Source organism: Hypanus sabinus, chromosome 21, assembly GCF_030144855.1.
Source record: "Hypanus sabinus isolate sHypSab1 chromosome 21, sHypSab1.hap1, whole genome shotgun sequence".
In the NCBI taxonomy this organism is placed as follows: domain Eukaryota; kingdom Metazoa; phylum Chordata; class Chondrichthyes; order Myliobatiformes; family Dasyatidae; genus Hypanus; species Hypanus sabinus.
This window is the reverse complement of record NC_082726.1, coordinates 7,038,627-7,058,309: the sequence shown is the minus strand read 5'-3', so window position 1 is coordinate 7,058,309 and position 19,683 is coordinate 7,038,627. Positions and strand designations below refer to the sequence as shown.

At 39.8% G+C, this 19,683-nt stretch overlaps 1 protein-coding gene across 6 annotated transcripts in view; it reads left to right on the top strand.

Moving 5' to 3' along the window:
* Nucleotides 1-16,229, top strand: part of myo9aa (myosin IXAa) — a 339,254-nt gene extending 323,025 nt beyond the window's left edge. For all 6 annotated transcript variants that reach the window (XM_059945895.1, XM_059945894.1, XM_059945899.1 and 3 more), the window contains 3 exons: nucleotides 9,672-9,874; nucleotides 11,973-12,115; nucleotides 12,910-16,229. In XM_059945895.1, coding sequence (XP_059801878.1) covers nucleotides 9,672-9,874; nucleotides 11,973-12,115; nucleotides 12,910-13,376 — 813 coding nt within the window. In that variant the 3' untranslated portion in view covers nucleotides 13,377-16,229. The remainder of the gene's footprint in view (nucleotides 1-9,671; nucleotides 9,875-11,972; nucleotides 12,116-12,909) is intronic.
* The last annotated feature ends 3,454 nt before the right edge of the window (nucleotides 16,230-19,683 follow it).

Here is a 19,683-nt window from a genome sequence, read left to right as displayed (position 1 = left end):
AGAATGGGATTGAGAGAGTTAATAAATCGGCCATGATGGAATGGTGAAGCAGATTCAGTGGGCCAAATGGCTTAATTCCACTCTTTGTCTTGTGGACTAATTTGAACATTAAACAACAGAAAATGCTGGAAGCAGTTAATATGCCAGTCTACATTAACAGAGTGAAACAGAGCTGATACTCCAGGTTAAAGACCTTTTCTCAGAATTTGAAAAGTAAGAAATTAAGTGAGTTTTAAATAGTAGAGAAGGGAAGAAGTCCAAAGAAGAGGGAATACTTTTTACTAACCCATAACAAAAAAACACTTTCTTTCCTTTAATCTGTATGTTCCTACTGATTGCATGGTCTAACTAACCTGAACCTCTACTTTTTCATGTTCTTTCTACTATAGAAACCAGTTATAATAGCGGTTAGATTCATGAGCATGAATCGCAGTTCGATTCCGGTAGGTAATCCTCCCTACATGTCACCAGTTCATTTCCATGATCCCATTCATCACTTGGTCGCCTGTCCCAAGCCTTGGAAATGATCTGAATGTGTGTGTTGTCTTGAAACAGAATTAAGTTATGTTCACTGGAGTTTTGTTCTTGACTTGGAGCTGTCTACATTATTTGTATCTGTTGGCTGTTGTATTTGACCGTTGGATTTTGTTTCTAATATGAAGGTTACATTATGTGAAGGGTTAATAGAGTTGAGTTGCTAGTGAAAAGCCACCAAAAGAATTGAGTCTAAATAAAAAAGTTTCATTCAACTAGATTACTTTTTTAAGAAGTGTAGGAGGATGAAGTTACACACTCAACATTTCAGAAGCTGCTTCCCCCTCACCCATCAATTTCCTGAATGGACAATGACTACCTCAGTATTTTTTGTGCTCCCTCTTGTATACTACTTATTTATATAGTTATATGTATATTTGTGTATGGATGTGTATATATAGATATATTGTACCCTTTAAATTAGACTTTTTGAAGAAATTTTAAGAGATTTATTTGGCATCCAGTATACAGCCCTTCTTGCCTTCAATTAACATCTTCCAGGTTTCTGCCCTCATTTTTGTAGTCTGGCATTTTACAAGGCCACTCTTTAAATGGCCTTGTTTATATGCCAGATAATGTTAACTATTTTCCTGTGTGCTGTATTAAGAATCAAAGTGTAGTTAGTACAATTCAACAAGAATCAGAGCAGCTTTCAAATGCACTTCGTCTCTATATTGCCTTTCTTAAATGATAAGCCAAAGGCAAAGCTGAAGAATTTACAAACAACTGAGTTAGATAATCCATCCTTCCCTCCTCAAGTACTCCCTACTGTAACCTATATACAGTGGCATGCAAAAGTTTTGGCACCCTGGTCAAAATTTCTGTTACTGTGAACAGCTAAGCAAGTAAAAGATGACCTGATTTCCAAAAGGCATAAAGTTAAAAATGACACATTACTTTAATATTTTAAGCAAGATTACCTTTTTATTTCCATTTTTTACAGTTTCAAAATAACAAAAAAGGAAAAGGGCCCAGAACAAAAGTTTGGGCACCCTGCTGTGCTTAGTAACACCTCCTTTGGCAAGAATCACAGCTTTTAACTGCTTTCTGTAGCCAGCTAAGAGTCTCTCAACTTTTGTTTGGGTGATTTTCACCCATTCTTCCTTGCAAAAGGCTTCTAGTTCTGTGAGATTCTTGGGCCATCTTGCATGTACTGCTCTTTTGAGGTCTATCCACAGATTTTCGATGATGTTTGGGTCAGGGGACTGTGAGGGCCATGGCAAAACCTTCAGTTTGTGCCTCTGGAGGTAGTCCATTGTGTAGTTTGAGGCGTGTTTAGGATCATTATCCTGTTGTAGAAGCCATCCTCTTTTCATCTTCAGCTTTTTTACAGATGGTGTGATGTTTGCTTCCAGAATTTGCTGGTATTTAATTGAATTCATTCTTCCCTCCCAGTGAAATGTTCCCCGTGCCACTGGCTGCAACACAAGCCCAAAGCATGATTGATTCACCCCCGTGCTTAACAATTGGAGAGGTGTTCTTTTCATGAAATTCTGCACCCTTTTTTCTCCAAACATACCTTTGCTCATTGCGGCCAAAAAGTTCTATTTTAACTTCATCGGTCCACAGGAGTCGTTTCCAAAATGCATCAGGCTTGTTTAGATGTTCCTTTGCAAACTTCTGACACTGAATTTGTGGTGAGGATGCAGGAAAGGTTTTCTTCTGATGACTCTTCCATGAGGGTCATATTTGTGCAGGTGTCGCTGCACAGTAGAACAGTGTACCACCACTCCAAAGTCTGTTAAACCTTCCTGAAGGTCTTTTGCAGTCAAACGGGGGTTTTGATTTGCCTTTCCAGCAATCCTATGCACAGTTCTCTCAGAAAGTTTTCTTGGTCTTCCAGACCTCAACTTGACCTCCACCATTCCTGTTAACTGCCATTTCTTAATTACATTACAAACTGAGGAAATGGCTACCTGAAAACATGTTGCTATCTTTTTATAGCCTTCTCCTGCTTTGTGGGCATCAACTATTTTAATTTTCAGAGTGCTAGGCAGCGGCTTAGAGGAGCCCATGGCTGCTGATTGTTGGGACCAGGTTTGAGGAGTCTGGATATTTATAAAGCTTTGAAATTTGCATCACTTGGTCTTTCCTAACGATGACTGTGAACAAGCCATAGTCCTAACAAGCTAATTAAGTTCTAAGACCTTGGTAAAAAGTTATCTGAGAGCTCAAATTTCTTGGTGTGCCCAAACTTTTGCATGGTGCTCCTTTCTTTTTTTGACTCTAAAATTGTACAAAACAAAAATAATACATTAATCTTGCTTAAAATGTTGAAAAGAATGCTTCACCTTTAACTTGATGACTTTTGGAGATCGGTTCATCTTCTACTCACTTAACTATTCGCAGTAACAGAAATTTTGAGCGGTGCGCCCAAACTTTTGCATGCCTCTATATGTTTTCAAGAAACAGCTGGAGCACTATGGCTGTCTAACCATTCAACATCTGGCTTTGGTGCTGAAGATTTATTTACCAGACTAGCCCTGCTGTTCCAATGCATTTGCAACACTGCTCAGTAAATGCTTAGTTATGGCATGTCCACAAAAAGTAAAATATATCCACTTCAGCTAATTACTGCTTATTGGTCTACAATTGACATCAGCAAAGGTATGGAGGGTGTTGTTAACAGAGATTTATAGTGATATCTACTCACTGATGCTTAGTTTCATTTTCATTAGACTACTTAGCCCCAAACATCATTACACACGTGTACCAAATGTGAATAGAAAAACTGAAGAGGAGACAGTAACTGCCCTCTCTTGCTTCAAGGCAGTGTTTGATTATCATCCATCACCTTCCCTCTACAATGTGGTGAGAAATGAGATGTGAGAGCATTTGTTTAGTTCCATACATGATTCGTACTAAGCAATGAAGCATTCTAAGCTGCTAGACCAAGGCAACATTCATACTCCTGTTAAAAAGTTGCAAGTACAAGTGATATGTGGCTACAATTCTCTTGGGCCTTCATCAAGTTATTCCAGATCAGCATCTGGGAATGATCAGTACTGACTGAAAGCGAGATTAGACTCCATTATGCCTATTTACCAATAGGACACAAGTTCAAATTACGATAGAATAGTTGGATCATTATCGCTCCAACAGCAGTCAAGCTACGTACAACCAAGATAAAGAAACCCATTGATCAGTATCCCAATCATCTTTCTAACAGCATGTTTCCTCCACCACTCCAAATGCTGGCATGCTGCTTTCCCCTACTTTAAATGCTTGCTCACTCCTGTCTTCAAACACTTGCTGGTTCCCTCCATCACTCACTCCCACTGCCAAAAACACATCACAACTTTAAGCTAACCTCTCAATAATATGCAGCATGTGAAGTACTAAAGTACTTTTGCAGCACCTTTCAAACCTGCTTGTGCAGCAGATGTGAAGGACTTCAGGGTCAGGAGGCGCGATCACCTGTGGTTCTCCAAGTCACACGCCATGCTGACTGGGAAATATTTTGTTGTCTTCATCATTGTGTTTAATTCCTTGAATTCTCTGCCCGACACTTGGGAATACAAATTAAGTAATTCAGCTGAAGGACTGCATCAGTCCAAAGTGGAGGTATTAGGGCATTGCCAAGGAAATGCTTACAATGAAATAAATGTGCAATTTTGTTTGCAGAATAATTCAATCATAAATTGGGTTTATAATATTGAAATATACTTCCAGTTAATGGCTTGGTAAAAATGAAATGTTCTACAGATCTAAAACTTTGGTAAAAAGTAATCAAGTTCTACAATACCCTCTTTGAGTTATTTACCAGGAGTTTAGGAATCTGTATCATGTGGACCAGTAAGACATTCAATTTCGGAATTGATAGTTTTGTAGCAAAGTTTGCAGATGATACGTTGGTGTAACAACAGGATGAAGAGAGTTGACAGAACAACTTGGACAGAGAATGGGAAGTGGGATGTGTATAGTAATGCACTTTGACTAAAGGCATAGACTTTTATTCTAAATGGGGGGGAAATTTAAAAATCAGAAGCGCAAAGGGACTTGGAAGTCCTTGTACAGGATCTCTGAAGATTAACTTGCAAGTTGAGTTGGTGGTGAGGAAGGCAAATGCAATGTTAGCATTCATTTCGAGAGGGCTAGAATAGAAAAGCACGGATGCAATACAGAGGCTTTATAAGGCCTTGGCCAGATCACTCTTGGAGTATTGTGAGCAGTTTTGGGCCCCTTTTCTAAGAAAAATTGTGATGGTATTGGAGAGGGTCCAGAGGAGGTTTATGAGAATGATTCTGGTATTGAAAGGGTTAATATATGAGGAGCATTTGGCTCTGGACTGTACTTGCTGAAGCTTAGAAGAATGGAGGTGAGAATCTAATTAAAACCTATCAGATTTTGAAAGTCTTAGACAGAATGGATGTGGAGAGGTTGTTTCCTAAAGTGTGTGAGTTTAGGACCAGAGGGCACAGCCTCAGAATAGAGGGACATCCATTTAGAACAGAGATGAGAAGGAATTTATTTAGCCAGAGGATGGTGAATATGTGGAATTCATCGCCATAGGCAGCTGTGAAGGCCAAGTCACTTAAAGTATACTTAAAGTGGAGGTTGATGGTTTCTTGGTTAGTCAGGGTGTTAAAGGTTATGGGGAGAAGGCAGGAGGATAGATGGCCTAGTTCTGCCCCAAGCCTTTTGGTTTCATTATTTGTTCTTGTTTTAGCTGTTCGCTTAGGAAGCAGATTAGGGTGGAAGGTGTTGAATTTCCCGTGGGATATCAGGATGAAGACTTAGCCCAATCTACATTCTGTTTGTGCCCTGTGATATCTGTTTGAACAATTATGAGGTCAACATCTATGGATTCTATACATTACAGCAGAAAAGTGCTACCACCAGTATTATAAACCAATAAAAATTACTTGAGTTGCACAAAGATTTGAGGTGAAATATTGGAAAAAAATCAATGAAGGAAGAGTTGTGTAGTTTACTCAGGATCCATGGACTGTTAGTATATTGCAGTTTGGTTTTATCATTGATTGTCAGCTGAATGGTTTGTTTTCTTGGCAAATTCCTTTAAATGGAGGGTCAAAAGATACAGTAGCATTGTTGAGCTAGTGAATAATATGTTTCTAGTTATCATCCATAAATGGCTGTACTGTATTTCCCAGTGATCAACCATTTTAATTCATATCCCCATTCCCATTTTGATATGTTGGTCCATGGCCTCCTCTTCTCCCACGAAGAGGCCACTCTCAGGGTGGAGGAACAACACCTCATATTCTGACTAGGTACCTCCAACCTGATGGCATGAACTTTAATTTCCCCTCATCCTCTTCTATACCCCACTCTGACCTCTTATCACCTCCCAATGATGCCCCTCCTCACCTTTCTTCCATGGTTCACCCTCCTACCTTTCCCTCCCAGCTTCTTTCTCCATACACCACCCCCAAACCCACCTGGCTTCACCTATCACTTTCTAGATTGTCCTCATCCCCCTCCCTCCTCCTTCCTTTCCTGACCTAGTGAAGGGTCTCGGTGCCAAACATTTACTGTTTATTCCTCTCCACAGACATTGCTTGATCTGTTGAGTTCCTCCAGCATTTTTTCTGGTTCATTTTCTCATTTACAGCAGCAAGTATTCTATTAGTCATTTCCTTAAGAAAGGGGTTGCTCTTTTGGGACCAAGATGAGAAATCTATTTGTCTATTTGGAATTCTTGACCTCAGGATTATGGATTCACAATCATTGACTCTTTCCAAGGAAAAGATCGGTTGGTTATTATTGATTTTGCTGGAAGGTGAAGCCGTACTCAACATTCAACTAGGCAATTGGATTCTGTGGTATGATTTTATTTAATAATGCATTAAGATTCGACTCCAGGATGTTTCATACAGGGATAAAAGCAACCTTGTATATGCATTTCAGAAATGTACATCACGTTGTAACACTGCCTTTTGCTCCTGAACTTAATTCTTTAAATTGATAGTGTAAAGCTCAGGTGACTGTATGCTTTTCTTTTAAATATATACACCTAGGAACTTTTTTTGTTATATAGCAAGAGTATTAATTGTATAGTTCTTTATATGTCTGGCTACCTTGTATCACAGCCAGACTTGTATGCTCCTACAAACTGCATGGTGTTGAAGTATTGTTTCTGTAGCTGTCTTCAGGATTCATTCACCCAGCCTGGTGCAGGTTTGTAATTCAGTAATCACAGTGTAAGTGACTATCATTACAGCAGCATACAGATTTGTGCAATTAAATTGTTTAAAACACAAAACCATTGTGACCTGCACCATATCGATGCCATTTTACCAATTGCTTTATCTTTCTGCAAATAAGTTTGTTATCTGTTGCTGAAACTTTTCATGTTTTCTCTTTGTTGCTCATGCAGCCAAGTGGTGGTAAAAAGGTAATTTGGTTAGTGTGTTTTGTGTGCTTGCAATGATATTCTTCAGACTGTTACAGCAGCACTGTGACTACTCCAGCGCATGTGGGGGATAGCGGGTGCACCACCACATATTCTAAAATGCAACAAAATCCAGATGCAGAATATTGAACAGGACAGTTCTCAAACCATTCTCTTTCTTTATGCTTTAGTTGCATTTTTTATTTTATGGTTTTAACCTTCATTCGAGCACAACAACTTTACATCTATACCCTGTCTTGTTTTGATATGGCTTGGTGCAATGTACTCCATGGTGCAGGTTATGTCAGCAACAGTGATGTTGGCTACTGTCTGTAGTCTTCCAGTTAATGATCAAGTCAGGTGTATCCTTTAATTTTTCCAACATGCACTGAAAACAGAGTGAGTTTGAGACCCTCACATCACTGGTGGATTTCATTCCAGTGGATCTGGATTTGAATGCATTGTCTAGAGCCTAACAAGCTGATGAACTCCACAATTAAATAGAAAGTCAGTTATTAAATGGCTATGAGAGCTGATGGCAATTATCTGCAATTCACAACATTCCAGGACCTGTGGGGGTGACTGGTTTCCTGTGCTAAAATAATTTGTTGCATATCAGTCAATATTAATTCATGCATTCATTCCTATTCCCTCAGAAAAAGGAACTGATGAGAAAAGGCCATTTGCTGGAATGGGCGCAGGCTGGGTTTGGTTCTTACCCACATTTTGTTGTCATTTGTATATCTGTGTCATGCTGGTGTTTTCCTTTATGTATCTGTGGCCGGTACTAAGCTGTCAGTGAGTTCAAAATAAGTTTATTATCAAGGTATGTTAAGTAAACTATATGCAACCTTGAGTTTCATCTTATAGGCGGCCAGAAAACAAAAAGAAAACAATAGAATCTATGAAAAAACACACAAAAAAGACAAGCCTCCAATTACAAAAAAAATAACAATTTGTGCAAACAATAAAAAGTAAACAAATAATATGTAGTGCATGAACCACAGAGTCCCTGAGGCTACATCCACACTAGACCGTATAATTTTGAAAATGCCGGTTTTGCGTAAAAATGACAGGCGTCCACACTAGGTGTTTTTAAAAATACCTCTGTCCACATTAAAACAGATATTTGGGTGAATCTCCTCCTACTGGGCATGTGCAGGACACACACAAAACAAGCGAAGAGGAAACGGTATACTTGGTGTACTTTTCTCCAGTTACAGACTAGAAAAACTTGAAAGGAAATTGCCAAATGAAAGACTTGGTGCGCGTTTGTCCAGAAACATTTCCTACAGCCATAGTCTCTTCACCGATGAAAGGGATGACAGCTACAACTAAATGCAGTAAGGCTTGTTACTGGGCAAAAGTGGAATTTACTGTTACATCATTTGTTTGCCTTTACTTCTGCCATGTCTTTGTGTATTAATTTGCTGTATTTAACATGTGCAATAAAATGAGTTACTGGGCAAAAGTGACAGTTGCATCTATTGAATGTTTGCACAAGTAATGCATTAATAAAGCACCTTGTTAAATGTATAAAACACGTCTTCATCAGTGTCATCTTGTATTTCCATACAATGTTACATTAGGCTGTTACACATCTATTGTCAGATATTGTGGTGTTGGAGGTTGCGTTCGAGCAAACAATGAAATGCTGTGCTGCCGCCTACATTTGTTCCGGCACGTCATGACAGCGGTTTTAAAAATAGTCGGTTACCCCGTACACACTACGCCGGATATTAGACATTTTCAGATTTATTCACTCTGCAGAGCATTTCTGAAAATCTCCATTTTCGGGGGAGGAAAACGCCGTTTCAGTGTGGACGGAGGTTCAAAACAAAGAGAAAAGGCTTTGGTTAAGAATTTATCTGGTTTAGTGTGGACGTAGCCTGAACTGAGGTGCTCTCTGTGTTTTGTTGCATTGTTTGACAATAAAGTATCTTGTGTCAAAGAGAAAGAAGGTTTAGGACTTTGACAATTGTACTCTACTACAGTTAGAGTGTAGCTTTCAGACTAACCAAAGAAGGAGTTAAAATACATCACAGATTAAGGAGTCACTTGCCAAGAAGTTTAAGAGTTGAAAGAAAACTTGTGTATTTGTCTCCTATAAACTACCGTTTTGAAATGAGTGTTTCGTGTCCTTGGCCAAATCTACAAGTTATTAATTGTTTTAGTTATCCGGAATGTCAGACAGTTAGGGTTGTTGCACAGCCAATCAGTACCTGCTTTGCAAAAATGGTGGGAGATTATGAAAGGAGGAGTATTTGATTTGCTTTATCATGTACAGACTGCAGACTTTTAAAATGAGCTTGTTGACACCTTTGTGGTTTATTATCGTTCATGTATGAGGTTCGATTTTTCACTGTGGTGTAGTCTTCATAGCAGGTACTCACTCTCTGGTACATCCTTTGAGTTTTATCAGCAAACTGTTTCACTATTTAGGAGTGAATAAAGCACTTCAAACATCACTCAATGTTCATGTATGCTTCAGGCCATGACCAGTGGAATGAAGCCAGGAGATGGAACAGTTACCCTGTTCAGCTCAATCAATACAGACCAAGGATTGAATTATGCAGTTCAAATATTCATAGAGAGACACTGAGATTTTCCTGGTATTACCTTGATGACACCTGTGTTATGACCTTGACCCTTTGTTCAGTATTAAAATGGCACCACAAAAAAGGTGAATTTTGTGACTTTGACAATTAATGTCCAGTTGAATGCACTTTATTTTAACTCCTCTCATATTTTGCCTGACTGATATTTTGCATAACTTTTATAGGGGAAAGGCCGTCTTCGCCGCTCCAATCACAACAGTCCCACTTCTCCAGTGGCAATGCGATTGCTGTCAGTCACAGATGTTCCTGAAGAAATAGTCAGTGCCGATGAGTCCATTGATGTGGAACTGTCAGAGCAACAGAAGGTAGCCATGCAGCAAGAGGAGAGAGTATTAACCGAACAAATAGAGACTCTACAAAAAGAAAAGTAAGAGTCACAGAGTATTAAGAGTATCTGACTAGTGCCAGGACGCTTTTGAGCTACGGACAGAGTTCAAGTAGCCAGCTGGTACAAAATTTTGATTAAATGACAATGTTGATGAAGAAAGCGAATACAATAAATGTTGACTACATTGAATTTTAGAAGGTATAAGCCAAAGTTCGACAGAAAAGTAGTTAGCTAAATTGAGGCCCATTGAATAAAGAAATCTGTGTAATCTCAAGATTTAAAGTTGTAATTCGAGTTAATTGGTTGTTTTTTTTGACAACCGACTGATGAGCAATGCTTCTCAAAGTTCACTGCTGAGAAGCTGCCTTTCTGAGTCTACTTTGAAGTCTAACTATCAGTGATGTCCCATTATAAAAAACGTTTGCAGATCATTGTACAATGTTCACTTCCATTTACAACTCAGTGAGGGAAATAATTCCTGCTTGCGTACAGCTGCTTGCAGGGCATTAGGACATGAGCTGACAAGCAGCGGGTAACATTTACCAAACTGTAATTGTCCTCAACAAGAGAGAACTTACAGCTACCTACCCTCCACATTCAGAGGCATTATTAACCAATCCTAAACGAAGAGAAAATTAGAGGTTGGATGGCCTGTACTTACCTCCCAATACTGAAACTTTACCCACCACAAACGAATATTCTTCAGTCAGATGAGTGCAGCTCCAGCTACAGTAAGGAAGCTCAGCCCATCATAGAACAAAGAATGTACTGCCCACAGTGTTGTGCCAACCCTTTAACCTGCTCCAAAATCAATCTCATCCTTTCCATGCACATCACCCTCCATTTTTCTTTCATCCACGTGTCTCTTAAATGTCCCTAATGTACCATTACCCTTGGCCATGTGCTCCACACATCAAACACTCTTTTTTTAAAAAAAATATACCTCTGACATCTCCCCTGTACTTCCCACCAATCACCTTAAAATTACATCCTTTCAGGATGGTCATCCATCCATTGCTCAAAGCACCAATTCGTCTACAAAATATTTGCAGCTGTTCTGAATGCACCTCCCACACTTCTGACTTCTCCCACTGAGAAGGACATGGTTAGTAGGTGATGAAAGCACTACCACTTCTGGGATTCTCTCAAGCGTCCAACTTGGATATAAATTGACATTTTCTGCTGGTCTAAATCCTGGAACTCCCAAGCCCAGTAGTCCCATTGTCCAAAGAACTACTTACCAAGCTGTGACAATTCTAGGGTGCTTTGTGTCCTTGCATTTATATTAGCAAATAGGTCAGAGTTAGTTATTTAATCTCCAGGGATTTTGCTGCAGATTGCTCTGTGAGGCAGCAGAGACTCAATGGCCAAATGGTGGCCTCCTGTGCCATAAGGAAATTATGGAAAAGTTCCCTTTTCCCTCATTTCCATTCCTTCCAGTTAAACCCGTTCTGCAGTTTACATAAGAGGCCTCACTTTTGAATAAAGACAAGAATTCTCAGTGTCAGGCAGACAGTTATCTGACCTTGGGTTTGTGCTACTCAATCTGTCAGTGGAGAAGTTGTATGTAATGAAGCAATTATACTTAGAGCCCCAAAGGAATATTCTGTGTCACCTCTCTCTTTGTTCTTGGTAAATAAACTCTTCTCTGAATTGGTGAATCCTTTGTTATAGCAATTTTGCTCAATGCCCTTGGAGGTTAGTAGTTAACATGTTAACAGGTTTTTATTTGGCATGTGTCATAATGCTAGCAAGCTTTCTTATGCAATGAGTATTCTATTGTGATGAGCACTGATTAGCTGTTGTGCATTGAGACTGGTTACAAAAGTAACTGTGGACACAGCAGAATGATGTAGTTGGGCTGCAAGCCACGATTCTTTCAATTCTGAAGGGAATATTTGTAATTGATTATGACTTCAGCACTGTTACTTGTTATCAAGGCATTATTCTTCAGTAGCAGGCAGCCAACCATTGTAAATCTGGCTGCTGTGCAGCTCCTTTATTATTATTCCAGCAGTTGAGAAGGCAAGTGAAATAAAGCAATCAGACTTAAGGCTCAGAAGAACATTTTATTTCTGTAGACATCTCATTTTCTATGTATATTGTCCAAGATCTTACAGATTATGCTTTGCTTTAGGGATGAGCTGACATTTGAAATGCTTGCTCTGGAGCCACGAGCCTCAGATGACGAAACCCTGGAGTCAGAAGCATCCATCGGAACTGCTGACAGCTTTGAAAACTTAAATATGGACTCCGAGGGAGCATTATCAGAACGTTCTGGTAACCAATCCAAGAACATTTGGTCTCAATGCAGCCTGTTAGCAGCTCAGATAATTCCAGTATTGCCAGATTTAAATCTGCAGTTTGTTCCCTGGTGGGACACGGCGGTTGAGAGGGACAGGTGTAAAAGCTGCAGGTCGTGTTGCTGTCATGAAGAATAACGTGGTTTGAAGGGGGCAAGATGAAGCATTGCGTCTTGGGTCAGAAAGATTATGATGGCGGGAGCTGGGGTTGGTGTGGGTGAGCCAGAGTTGGGAACTGTGTTATGGTTGCCATGGAAAGACGATGATGCAGATTCAGATTGGGGAAGGAATGCATGCAGCAGTCCCATGGATGCAGTGGTCAGGGTGGAAAAGGCGGGTGATTGTCAGATGCAGAGGCCTAGATTCAGCAGGCCAACTACAGCATCTATAGAAAGGGAGAATTTCATGTTGGAAATCCTTCGTCTGACAGTGTCCTGATGAAGGGTCTTGGCCCAAAGCATCAACTGTTTATTCTTTTCCATAGATGCTGCCTGATCTGCTGAGTTCCTCCAGCATTTTGTGGTTTTTGTTCTCAGTTTGCTTAATCAGCATTTTCTTAAGCAGCTAACTATCCCAAGTCCTCGGAAATCTGGCTTGTGGATGTAAAGTTTGAGGTGTAGCTGAAGTTTGATTTAACTCAAAAAAAATATTTTGGGAGCAAGTTGTTATTAAATTAAATTGGACAGCTTTTGTCAGCATCAACATTAGAATAGAATCAATCTGTAGAGAACTTGTTGATACTAACGTTTTGTTTTTATAATTCATGGACAGAAAGAAGCCTAGTTACAAGTTCCATTGGTCAGGCCCGATCTGAAGCAGGGAGAAGGTTGAGGAGGCCACAGAGGAAGAAAACTGACTCAATTGTGTCAGTTGAATCGGTTGTTCACTCTTCACCCGCAGTGTCACAATCATTATCTTGTTTACCTCAAGGAGGAAAACGATTTCGTTTCCGTTCAAAATCACCATCACCGGCACTTTACCGCTCCCACAATGTCACAGAACAACGGGCCGAAATGGATGGAGCTAAAAGTCAGGAAGAGAGGCCACAGTTTACAAGCAGAGGGACCTTCAACCCAGAAAAGGGCAAACAAAAACTAAAGATGATGAAGCGTTCAGCACAGAAGTCCAAAGATTCAACTGATGGAGTCTTGGGCACAGACGAAAAGTGTAATGCAGACCCTGATTTTGGTGCTCCCCAGCAGCTGGTGGTATTTGGGAACAATGAGTTCATGGTGTGAGACCAAGAACTTGGAAGGTTTCTGTGCTAATTGAGTGGAGGTCCTTAATCCATCCCAGTGCATCTTTCTTGGGTAGCTGCTATCTCAATGCATCACATGCAATACTTCTAGTCCTCATAGATGGCATTACTGCCTCAAGGAATGACAAAGGGAAGCAATTTCTCCCTATTTAGGGAAACAAAACCTGCCAGAAGATTTGTGCTGTGGCCTTAACCATTCAGACACTGAGAAGACAGAACGCCTGCACCTGTCAGTGTGTTGAGAAGGATGTAGGCTGCAGATGCATTCACAAGCAGCTGTTCTTGAGGGACAATGAGGCTATCAGCAGTTCAGAGCATTGTGGTAGGAAGGCCATACTTGAAGGAGCACTTGCTTAAACAGTGTTTGCCATCCATAAGAGGGGACTTTTCAGAAGACTGAAGGAAGAAAGTGGATTTGAACTGTCATCCCATAGTTACACTCCATTAATGCTTATGGTCAAAGATTATTGAGGAACCTTATTTAAGAAATCGCAAATGATGATTACAATCAGACTCAATAACACTTCTCACTAACTTGAGGCACTGCTGTTAGATAAATATTTTTATGTGATTCAGAAACATCCAGTAGCCACTGGGAAATATAAGCCAAAATGTCTGTGTTTAAAAAAAAATAATGCATTAACCATACATCCTATATGTGCCATTTTTTCAGGGTTTCAGGAACCACTTTGTGTGTCTAGTAATGCTGCTCCTTCCTGGGTGTATAGAATTTACAAAACATGGAGTTAAAGGGACCAATCTGACTAGTCACTGAGCTTGCCAATCCAACAGCTGTCCCAATAACAGCAGATGCATACCCAAGTCAGCAGCTCATTGACTGCAATGCATGATAAAAGTGTAGGTAAGCCATTATCATACATGGTCCTTGAAACTTAGCCCAGAAGAAAATCTTCTATTGAATCATCAGTATTAAAAACAAAGAGGACTTGAAGAATTTTTAGTCTGATTTCTAAAGCTTACTATTAACTCAAAATGTTTTTGTTTTTAACCTTCCATTTTAATTGAAATTTGTCATTGAAAAATTTTGATTCTGTGATATAAGATTGTAGCTTCTTGTCCAAAGGCAGTATCTATGGAGTAGATTAGGAACAAAACTGAATGTAACAATCACTGGAATGGGCATGCTGGGCTTCTAATTTATAGTGTGCTCATGACTGTATATTTCAAGAAATCTCTTTGTAAAGGATATATTATCCTGTGTCATATTCTATAATAAGTACTCATGTAAACTGGTCATCTTCAACCCAACAGAGAGGTGTCTGGACAGTTTCAACTCTGTATTTTTGACATTAGCAACTGGGATGGCATCTTGTGTATAAAGTGCAATTTATCTAATATTTCTTAAATATATCTGTGTACGGTGTACAAACAAGTTCATGAACAAATCTCCCACGGCTTATTAAAGAGAAAGCTGTATAAATTACATCCTGACTTTCTTCTTGTGCATAGAAGAGGAATCTAAAAGATACTACAGTCAAATCTGCGACGCCAGAATGATAGAATGCATCATAGCATTAAAAAAAACGAAACCTTTATTCCCCTTTATGGGGACAGGTAGATAATGAATGGCATTTTGCTCTTTCTGTGTGTGTGTTTTTATGTGTGTTTGTGCTACTTTTTCCTGATCCCAGCTAGGTTAAAATGCTCCAACATGAATCTTTCTGAGTCAGAAACAGTCCTTGGTTACATTCTTGAGTTTGCATGGTTTGAAACTCCTCAGTGATCCGTTGCAGTGAGAAAGTTTACCTTTGCCAGTCTAGCTAGCTTTGTGGAATGGGAATGGTTTAACTTACTGAAGTTAATTTTTCCTCTCTGACAGCAGAAAACAGTATTTATGAAATTGACAATTTTGCACATGAACAGGGATACAGAATGGAACTAGATCTCATGCAGGACAAGGTGTGGGAGAAGAGCTGATCAAAGGTTGGAGTTGAAGACATCCCTGTTTGAATGAGCAATATACAGTATATTACCCTTGCCTGGCTCAATTACAATAATTTTGCTTGATGTATTCTGCATGGTTTATCAGTTATTTTGTTAATTCCCTGCATCTCCCCTCCCCCACCTCCAAAAATTGAATTCCAAACTATTAATGCCTTTACCCAATAAATTGAAATATGTTGACTGCTGACGAACACAAAACCCTTGCAGATTTTTTTTTCCATTCTGTGACCTGAGAATCTGACCTCAGTCTTTGGTGGATCAACTAACAGGTGTGAGGTGCAAAATTGGTTTATGGCTTAATGTTCAGTTGGAAACCAAGACCAGTGTAACGTATTGGAGAAGAAGTGGGGTTACGCAGGGTTGTGTAACTGAAGAAACAGGAGTGGTTGCAACACTCTGAGTTCAGTGGTGATGGCTTTTTAAATCACAGAAGATTATTGAACTGTTTCTCGTATCTGATGTTTCAGGAAACATGAAGAACTCAGCATGTCAGGCAGCATCTGTGGGGAGAAATAAACAGTTGACAACAAAGGGTCTTAGCCTGAAATGTTGAGTGTTTATTCCTCACCATGGATACTGCCTGATTTGCTGTGTTCCTCCAGTGTGTTGTGTGTATTACTTAGGATTTCCAAAATTTGCAGAATCTGTGGTGTACAAGGACACAGCTATGTCCACAACCATTCCCTTTCTGTCAAATAATTTCAGCAAGTGTCATACGGAGTTTATAACAAAATCAGATACATCGGTGAAATATGACTAATTGGTATTATAGGATTGGTGTTTGGAATACATTTCTGGGTTACTGTTTTATTTGTATGCTAATTTAATAATTTGCCATGATCTAATAAAGTTCGTTCTTGTCTTTTTATGGAGTTGTAGCCAGTATTTTTCTTTATATACTTACAGAGAGAAAGATTATGGCAATTTACAGTTTAATATTCATGTTCAGTGGTTCATTAATATTGAATTATCTCTTCATCTTTCCTCCTGAAGGTATTGACTGTATATAGCTTCATTAATACTGGCTAAGAGATATTCTTCAGTGTTTGAACCTGCACATTGAAGATGCAAGCTTGGAAAATGTTTGCTGCTGTTGAAATTGAACCATGATTCTATATGATGACTTAGCATATTAGATTATTAGAAATGCTTGCAGGCTATACACCGTAAATATAAAGGAACACAATAGAATTAATGAAAGACTTCGCCCAATAGGGCAGACAACATCCTATATACAACAGACTGTGCAAATGCAAAAAGAGAAAAACTAACTAACAATAAATAAATAAGCAATAAATATCGAGAACATGAGATGAAACATCCTTGAAAGTGAGTCGATAAGTAATAGGAACAGTTCAAAATGGGGTGAATGAAGATGAGTGAAATTATCTCCTCTGGTTCAACAGCCTGATGGTCAAGGGGTAGTACCTGTCCCTGAACCTGGTGGTGGTTTCCAGCAAAATGGATTCAGATCTATCTTTAACATGTACATGAAAGCATACTGTGAAATGTGCCATTGATGTTAACAACTAACATACCCAAGGGTACGCTGAGGATGGCCCACAAGTGTTTTTTAGTGTCAAAGACTTGAGCTCTAGAATTAACTGTGCACTAATCAAGCTGTTTAGTGCAGTTACTGTACTGGCATCTACTTAACAAGAGGAAAATTGCTCAGGTGAGTCATGTTCGCAAACACAGCAAATCCAATCAAGCTAATTACCCAATTAGTCTAAATCTCAGTCATCGGCAAGCTGATGGAAGGTATCCCGCGCAGCTGTTGCTCCCTGTAAAAGGCTCCCTGATACTGAGTTTGGGTTTCCACAGCACCGCCTCGCTTTGGGCCCAATGACAGCTTTCAGTCCAGCAGCTGAATTCCAGAGGTATCTTGAGAGTAACTGCTTTTGATATCAAGGCATTTAGAATCATACAGTATGGAAAGATCCCCATTGGTCTGACTCATCTGAGCCAACCAAGATGCCTAATTGAACCAGTTTCATTTGGACCACATCCCTCTCAACCTTTCCTATCAAAGGCTACATCCACACTTGCACCGGATAAATCCGTAACCGAAGCTTTTTCTCTTTGTTTTTACCCTCCATCCACACTAAAACGGCGTTTTCGTCTCCTGAAACCGGAGCTTTTCAGAAACGCTTTCCAGGGTGGGTTATTTTTGAAAACGCTGCTCAGGCAGATCAGTGTGGACGGGGTAACCGGAGACTTTTGAGAACGCGCCATTTCATTGTTTTCCTGATCACAACCTAACAATTTCAGAGCAGACGGCAATGAGACTGAAGCCAGAAGAGTTAGAAATGTACTCACCAAATACTTTGACCCATAACTTACTGAATAAATAAGTATACTCACTTTGCCCTGTATGAAGGTGGTTTACCTCTTTATGCAAGTACTTCTCTGACAATAGATGTGTAACAGCCTAATGTAACATTGTATGGAAATACAAGATAACACTGATGAAGACGTTTTATACATTTAACAAGGTTCTTTATTAATGCAACAGAGTTATTCAATGTTCGTCGTCAGCTGGGTCAATCTGTCCGTGAACTCCCTGTCGGTTGCCTCCATACGCTCCAGTACTTGTTTTTAGTTTTAAGTTCTCCTGCGCAAGAGCCAACAGCTGCCCATCGTTTTAAGTTTTTCTAGTCTGTAACTACACAAATGCGCACTTTTACGGTGAGATTCAACACCAAACGTCGCTTGTTTTGGGTAGGGTGTCCTGCGCGTGCGCAGGAGGAGGAGATTCGCCGAAATCCCCGTTTGTGTGGAGAGATATTTTCAAAAACGCATAGTGTGGACGCCTATCGTTCCTACGCAAAACTGGCGTTTTCAAAATTATCTGGTCTAGTGTGGATGTAGCCAAAGTCTGTAAGTCATTATTGTATCTGTCTCGACCACTCTCTATCCTGTTCTATATACTCACCACCTTCTGGAAAAAATTGATGCTTGGGTGCCTTTTAAACGTTTCCACTTACCTTAACTTTAGATACCCCAACCTTGGGGAAAAGACTGATCAAACATCTTATCCATTCCTCTCCATAAGTTCACCCTCCTGTGGCACACCACTAGTCACAGGCCTCCAGACCTTATTGTCCCTGCATTCTACTAACATACAGTGCTAGGCTCCTTTTTAGTTTATTAAGTAAGCTACTTTAAGAATCTTCATTCTCATAACCACCCACCACAGGCTGATACACACGAGTCAGGCACAATGGGACCTGCCCGTGCTGGACTACAGAAAAGACAAACCACAGAATTGGTCTGATCATCTTTCTCCAAGCCGGAAAAGTGATTATAGACTGTACCTGAGAAATGTTCAGGTTCGCAGAACAGTCTGTACCCTGATGTTTCTGTAAGTTGAAAATGCTATTGACTAAGATCATAAAGTTGCATGCGTAGGTTAATTAGCCGCAAATTACTAAAATTGTATTTTTAGACCAGTGTTACTTCTTAGTATTACAGACCACAATGTCATACTAGAGAGTCTCAACTTTTGCTGACTTCTTTGCAAATTTTTGCTTCCTCTACCTTCCGTTCCAGTCCCGAAGGAGTTGCCTCCAGAATCCATTACAGGAGCAGCAACTTTAAACTGACACACTCCATGTACTATTAAAAAGATTAGATTAGCTTTATTTGCCACGTGTACATCAAAACACACAGTAAAACGTGCCATTATCATCGAATTGCGGGTTGTGCCTGGCATTGTCACATTTCCTGCATTAACATTGCACGCCCACAAGTGACTTCACTAGCCATTACTTGTACCCATCTTTGAAGTGTGGGAGGAAGCTGGAGAATTCAGAGGAAACCCATTCGGTCACAGGGAGAATGTAGAAAAACCTTGCAGGCAGCTGCAGGAATTGAACCGCAGTCTGTGATTGCTAGCACTGTAATAGTGCTATGCCAACTGTTACGCTACGATGCAGCCCCGTGACGTATCACCTGGTATGTAGATTTTTTTAAAGTTAAAATTGCATTTATTCTCACTCATCGGCAAAATATCAGTCACACAGCATTTGCTTACATTCCTCTCATTGGAGATAACAAGGCTGAGTGCAACCACTTGACCTCATTTCCCGATCCAGTCCAGTTCAAATAGATTACCTAGTTAAACTTGCAATGTGTCTGATGACCTTGGCTAACTGCCAAAGCCTGAACAATCACATGGTCTTAGTTTAATACCTTGTTTATACAGTGGAAAATAAGTTTCAAGTGTTTGCAGAGCAAACAACACTTCACTGAGCTGATAGGGGCACTGAAGCACTGAGTGCTTATTTAGCAGATGGTATGTCATTTTGTTGTTAGTATGT